Source organism: Silurus meridionalis, chromosome 4, assembly GCF_014805685.1.
Source record: "Silurus meridionalis isolate SWU-2019-XX chromosome 4, ASM1480568v1, whole genome shotgun sequence".
Lineage (NCBI taxonomy): Eukaryota > Metazoa > Chordata > Actinopteri > Siluriformes > Siluridae > Silurus > Silurus meridionalis.
Window position 1 is genome coordinate 16276198 of NC_060887.1, and position 7067 is coordinate 16283264.

General features: G+C 37.7%; 1 protein-coding gene across 1 annotated transcript; it reads right to left on the minus strand.

The window, feature by feature from the left end:
• Positions 1–226: 226 nt before the first annotated feature.
• crabp2a (cellular retinoic acid binding protein 2, a) lies at positions 227–5650 on the minus strand. Its single transcript, XM_046846181.1, has 4 exons — positions 5325–5650; positions 2611–2789; positions 1464–1580; positions 227–1350 (listed from the first exon to the last, which is right to left on the minus strand). Exons 1-4 carry the CDS (start codon positions 5404–5406, stop codon positions 1300–1302), a joined length of 429 nt encoding a protein of 142 aa, XP_046702137.1. The 5' UTR covers positions 5407–5650; the 3' UTR covers positions 227–1299.
• Positions 5651–7067: the final 1417 nt, after the last annotated feature.

Consider the following 7067-nt stretch of genomic DNA (forward strand, 5'->3'; position numbering starts at 1 on the left):
CTACACAACCACATTCCATTTTAGCGACTTAAAAAGTTTGTGAAAATGTACATCTTGCCATATTATTGAGTTTATTCACATTGCAGTATATTATCCAGCAATTACTATACACTATCACTACAGTACAACAATAAAGCAAAGGTATATTTAAAGGTGAAAAATACCCAAGACTTTAAACAGGTACCTAGGAATTTAAGAGGTAAAAAAAAGGAAAAGCACAAAAAAAGAATTTTCACCTTTTTATTGTCTGGTCTCATATAAACTTCATCACTATTGACCACATTTATATAAAAGACACATAATAAAAAGTACAACAGTATAATATTTTAATGAAGTATATACAAGGCCTTAACAAACAAAAAGAGAAGAGATGCTGAGGAAACGGGGCTATCAGGAGAACAGTATGTAGATTTAGATACCATGTTTTTAAGAAAAGAATTTCAGAGCTACATATGTCATGAAGTACAGCATCTTCACTAAAATTTCCCATAATCCTGCATGTTCACTAAACATGCTTATTCCTGTCAGGGCTTTACAGGATAAACTGACTTCATAACTTTGGACAACATTTTGAGATTGACGCAAGCAAATTTTATTATTATAACCTCAGCTTGACTACTCGTTAAACTTGCTGGTTTGGTATTTCCATGTCACCTGAATCGATGCAAATTTGGATCTCTGCTTTTGGATTAGAGATTGGATTTAAAATTGAAGTGACACCAATTGTAAAAAGTGCTCTGGATTAAGCAATCATGTCTAGTGTATGAGAATGGGCATTTGATAAAAAAAAATAATTATATTATCCTGTGCATATTAGTACAGAAAAAGCAAAAGGTCCAGTCTTGACAATTTTTTTAATCAGTCTTTGTCCTGAACTTTTTGCATGCCTTTCAAACCCTAATGTACTATATCATGGACAATCTCCCAGAATCCTTCTTTGGTAATCCTCCAGAAAAGTGATATGCAAACTCAACCAGCGTAAAGGGTAACTGTATCTATTTAAATCCAAAACTTCAAACATGGACAGACAGACAACATGTATAGACAACAACTATATGTAACATCCTACTGGAAACGGACTTCTTATTAGTGGAATGTGTTTCTTATATTGCTTACAGTCATATACATTTAGCAAATGCATGTATTAAGGTTAAAGTGATTAGTATGTAGTCTAAAGTTAACACGTAGAAAAAATGTGGCACATGCTGGTTCTGCCAAGAAGATTTTGCCTCAACAGGGCTATTCAGGGAAGTGGGGAACCAAAAAATATGACTTTTCTGCTATGGCTATTTTTTTCTTTCACTCTCTGATGTAAACTCTTTTGCACACGACATCATCTGCAGACATGGTCTGTAAAAGAAATTGAAAAGAAGAGACAAAAAATGAACACATGGCATGGATCATGTACCTTGTGGGCCATTCCTGCATTTTAAATTAAATTAAAAATTTGTAATAAACGTTACCAGGATCAATTCTCCATCGTTGGTCATTTCCCTAGTCCAGGAAGTCTTAGGGCCATCTCCTTTTTGTAAGGTTTGTTCACAGCTAATCTTGCTGTCCGTCTCCCACCGAGGAAAGCTCTACAGACAGTGCCACAACAAGCTCGTGTTATAATGAGGGGTGGAGGATTCAGAACAAATAGCACAACTCAAAGCAACTCTGTGAACTCCCACGGAGGAAAGGAAAGGAGTAATGAAAAGAGGATTTAGTGAGTAATGTGGTTATAATGAGCGTTTTGGAGTGTTTAATTTGGACATGGTGAAAGGAGGACATCTGTTCCATTTGTGTGTGTGTGTGTGTGTGTGTGTGTGTGTGTGTGTGTGTGTGTGTGCGTGTGCTTGAGCGCATTTATGTCCAGCTGTATTTGAATGACTTTTCGAATATTTGATTTTTCTCAGAAGAACCTAAACATATAAAAAACTCTCTCTAAAAAAAAAAAAAAATAATAAATAAATAAATATATATATATTTATATATACTTTTCCTTTAATATGTTAGCACTTTTGAGTTTTATATATATATATATATATATATATATATATATATATATATATATATATATATATATATATACTTTATCCTGTATATCCTGTGTAAAAGATAAAGTGGTCAAAACTGCATGAGGCTGACTGAGACACAAGAAAAGATATGAGGGCCAAACACAATTATTTAAAACTGCTTTATGTAAACTGCAAATATATTTATATGTATATAAAAGGACATTTTTCTGCTGGTGTACTAATAAAACTAAATAAATAATGAAAGGGAGAGATGCAAAGTGCAAAATCAGTACTCAGTATAAAGGTCTGTTTTATTATCACAGACTTACAAAGTAAATCATTGTGGCATGTTTTCTCATATTACAGAATATAATCATTTCCTAATTTTATTTAATTTTCATCTGTTTTAAAATCTCTTGTCATCTTAGGTCCATGCACCTTTGGTGTGGGTGCTGGTGTGATTTTATATCTTAAAGATATAACATTTCCTGTGGAAATATTTGGCTGGTCCCCATAAATATATTTTTTTTATTTAGAAAAAGTTTCTTTTTGGTTACTAAAGTTAATCTCTATCACAATCATTGAGCACATAGTGTGTAACTGTGTGTACCTTGCAGGGCCGTCCATCCACTGTGGCCTCACTAAACTCCTGTCCCACGGTAAAGGTCACATGAGTGGTCCTAACTGAGGTGGAGGTCTTGATTGACAGCGTCTCACCGTCCTGTGTAATCTCCACTGATGGCTTTGATGCAGCTGCTACGGCGATCTTCCGAAGCATCATGCTCACACCTGAGAACAAAATAGAAGGCAAGAGAGAAAGACAGAAAGAAAGAAAGAGAGAGAGAGAGAGAGAGAGAGAGAGAGAGAGAGAGACTGTCAACACAGAAATCAAACAGAACGGTGGTCTCGGGCTCATACACCTGAGGCATTCTCACAGAGAAAGTAAAATCACCGTTAAAACACGGGCCAGTGAACCTCTTTGGATTTAAAGGTCAGTCCTTATTACATGCTTTCGCTAAATATTATTGATACAGGTATCTTCATTTCTAGGCAGGCTGGGAGAAAATGGGAAAAGAATAACAGACATAAAAAGTTAGAGAGAGAGAAAGGGTGGGGGGTAAGTGAGATCATAAGACTTGAAAATTCAACTTGCATATTTGTCCTCCCCATGGGTACCATCTGATGACATCATCAAAAGACACACACACCCTCTGAGTTCAGTTACAGATTACTCACTGTCCTGGCAGTCTAGCCAAGTTAAGCTACAATAATTAAAACAGTGTGTGTGTGTGTGTGTGTGTGTGTGTGTGTGTGTGTGTGTGTGTGTGTGTGTAAAATGGAGGAGCTTAATGATCCCAGGGCATGCAGTAATCTGTTACACTTTCCTGTGAACCGAGCACTGGGAAAGTCAGAGTTATGAAAGAAATGGGCGATGGATAAAAAGGAGCAAGAAGAGAAAAAGAGAAAATAAAGACAAAATTAAAGTAAAAATTATAAGAAGGAAAAAAGAGGGTCTAGACAGGGCTTCTAGTTGCATCAAGTGGCCTGTGTGTGTGTGTATGTGTGTGTGTGTGTGTGTGTGTGTGTGTGTGTGTGTGTGTGTGTGTGTGCATTTCTGGATTGGTGCGTCGAGTTGAATTTCACACTCTTTCCCTAACACACATTCCCACCTGTCACCAAGGGTATATATACACACCAAGACAGACACCCACACAGGGGAAACCAAAACTCAACTCACACACACACACACACACACACACACACACACAGAGAAATAAAGTTATGCAAACAAAATGAAAGTTGATGGCAATTTTTGACATAAAGGTGGTCCAAGTAAGTTTATATTTTCTTCACACAAACTCACAAACACACACACACACCAAACCATGCAAAAACACTTGTAACTCATTCGCAACCAGTGGCTAATGGTGTAATAACATTAGTCCCTCAAACATTTTCCTGCAACATGCACTGGTATCTGTTTATTGCATAGTGTATTTCTGTCGTAAGCACAGCTAATGAGGTCAGCTCCATCATGTCTTTCATTTAAGTTCCTTTTAAGTCTTTTACGCACATCAACTGATAACACAATGACACCCACCTCTCAGCCACCAATAATGATCTGGGCATGACTGACCACACACAGTGGCGGTCAGGGTTAGTGTCAGTGTCACAGTTCAGGGGTCAGAGGAAGTGTTTTAGAATAAAGCAAAAGGGAGGATGAGAAAAATGAGTGTAGGTGGTGACAACTCAGCTCCATCTGTGCACTGAGCATTTACATGAAACCGAAGTAGCTTGATTTCGATGACTACTACACTTAGAAGGGGGTGAACAGAGGGAGAGAGAGTCTCAAAAGGGCATCCCTCAGTCAATCAACCTGTCAATCATATACATTCCTCACAGAGATGACCTGTCTCTCATTTTTTATAAGGACATCCGTCACACTTTGTGAGTGTAAGTATGTCTGTCTGTCTGTCTGTCTAGTCCTGCTCTGACTCTATCCTCTGTATGACACACCCCACACACAGATATTACTGACAAAGCAGTATTCACATGCATTCTTTCACTCTATCCCTCTCTCAGTCTAATCGTCTTTCTTTCATGGCCCTGTGCACTCTCACACAACCTGGCTCCAACCCATCAACCCATCTCTGCCAGTCCTGCTTGGCCTCAGGTAACAACTGGTGCTTAACGGGCACCGACAAAATGTCCTTGTGCAAGTGGGACACAAATCAAAGCAGGATATACTGTATAGCATTGCCACACTGACACACTCTCACACACACACATATACACACAGAGCAACTCCGGTTATTCTGGTGAGAACAATGGTGCCATTTAACAGCAGTTTAATGAACTAGGGTCAAAGAACATGTGACTAGTCAGTTCTGATGCCCTCTCATTTGTGCGCACACACACACACACACACACACACACACACACACACACACACACACACACACACACAAAACCACAAAGGATTTCTTCAGTGTTCATTCCAGGCAAGAAACCATGCATAGCTGGATGCACAAGCATTTTCAACACAGTGTTATAAACACCCACAAAAGCAATGCAGAGGTGCAATCAGTGCATCATTTGACTATTGTATAAAGAAAATGAGGGGTGAGGAAGTTCAGTGTTAGGCTCCTTTTACAGATTTGCAAGTGAGTGCATGTATGATAAAGACCCCCTACTCTAGTGGGGGGAACAGAGTGAGAGTGCCTGGGAAGGAGAAGTGAAATTTTTGATGCCCTGTAGCCATGATCTTGTTTTTCAAAATTGTATAATTGTTATTAATTTCATAATTGTGTTATAATGGCTTACCCAGTGCTTTCAGAAGCTCCTCGAAGTTTTCTGAGCTCTTCATTTTCCAGGTACCGGAAAAGTCAGGGATTTTGCGCTCCATGATGCTGTCTAACTGTCTTTCCCTAATTCACTCGTTATTTCTACAGCTGTGATCCTATTGTATTTTCTGGTGTTTTCTTTCAGTTTTTTTCCACCTAGTATTTTGAATCAAGTTTTGTTGTTTCCTATGGCAAGATGTTCAAATCTTTCCGTTTTTCTTAATTTCTTATCAATCAGCAAACACTCCGGATAAAATTGTTTAAAGTGGACCGCACGAGCTGCACAACTCTTATCCTCCACTATAACCGCAAGGACTCGCACCTTTTAGCCGAAAACTCCGCCCCTAACCACGCCCATTGAATCAAAGAGCGAGTCAGAAATCGAGATGAGGACATTTGTCCGCCCCCGAGTCACGCCCTCTTAGAACGCGCTACTTTCTAAAGGCGCACTTTTCATATATATATATATATATATATATATATATATATATATATATATATATATATATATATATATATATATATCTTTCAATGACTTTGATATTGTCAATAAACACATTCATTTATTCGATACCATTTTAATTAGTTAGTTTAAGATATAATGCATGCTGTGCCAATATGAAGGTATAATATGCATGTAAGGGTTAAGGGTCACGGTCATAAATACTGGCAATGGTGTTAGTAATTATGAACGTGACCCTTAACCCTTTCATGCATATTTTGTTTAAAAAAAAAGAAAAATGCTTAATTGGCTCAAATGTTAAATTATTAATATTTTTGCACATATTATGTGTGTGTGTGTGTGTGTGTGTGTGTGTATATGCAAATATATTAAAACATTTAAGATGAATAAAAATAAATAAAGTTACAAAATAAAGTTACGCCTATATCTAAACACAACAACGTGCGTATCATATTACTAGTACACGTTTTAAATGATTAATTTTTGAATGAAATTATTGCATATATCATACAAAATATAAATCTACCATAATGCAGAATCAGTGCGAGCTTGAAAATGTTGCAGGAAATAGGCACAGGCAGAAATGGTTATTTAAAAAAAAGAAAACACCATGCAGACCGCCAATGTTAATAAAATGGAAATAAAATAAATGTCAAAAAGTTTGTATTGTTTTTGTGCAGCTTGGTATCAAATGATTCACGGCTCGGTTTTATTTTGTTATATAAGCTTGATAAGGTCTCTGTTTGACTTTTCTCGCTGACAGACCTGAATCCTGTCCAGTAGAATGTTCCTACTGTATTAGTGCACTGGTTGGGGGAATTTTGCTCTTAGCCCAAAGCATGGAGAATCTTGTGCACTTTATAAAGCTGCACAAATAAGTGCATGCAGCAGACACACAAAACTCATTCTGGTGTAGAGGATGCACACATTCAGTTCTACAGAACTTACAGTTCACATGGCATTTCTTGCTTGTTTAATAAACTCTTTCGCTCAATGAACTTCTGCAGTGTGTGTAAGTTCTAACTGATAACTGGATACACAGAAAACACGGGGGATCCTACAAGATTCAGGGAGGTATTATTTACCCAGAAGGCACTGCGTTTTGGCCCCCATGCTGCTCTGACGGAAGAAAAGCGAAGGGGCCACGGGGCAAAAGAAGTTTTTTTTTTTGCGGGTGAGGGTCTCTAACTTCATGAAGACAGGGGGCTCGGGAGACTGAGATGATGGATGATGGACTTTAGCTGTACAAAGAGGTCGTTA

Coding starts and splice junctions, on each gene's coding strand:
- crabp2a (XM_046846181.1), bottom strand. CDS start 5,406: ATGGAGCGCAAAATCCCTGACTTTTCCGGTACCTGGAAAATGAAGAGC. Junction 2,790..5,324: donor GGAGCTTCTGAAAGCACTGG/GTAAGCCATTAT, acceptor TTTTGTTCTCAG/GTGTGAGCATGATGCTTCGG. Junction 1,351..1,463: donor ACGATGGAGAATTGATCCTG/GTAACGTTTATT, acceptor TTTCTTTTACAG/ACCATGTCTGCAGATGATGT.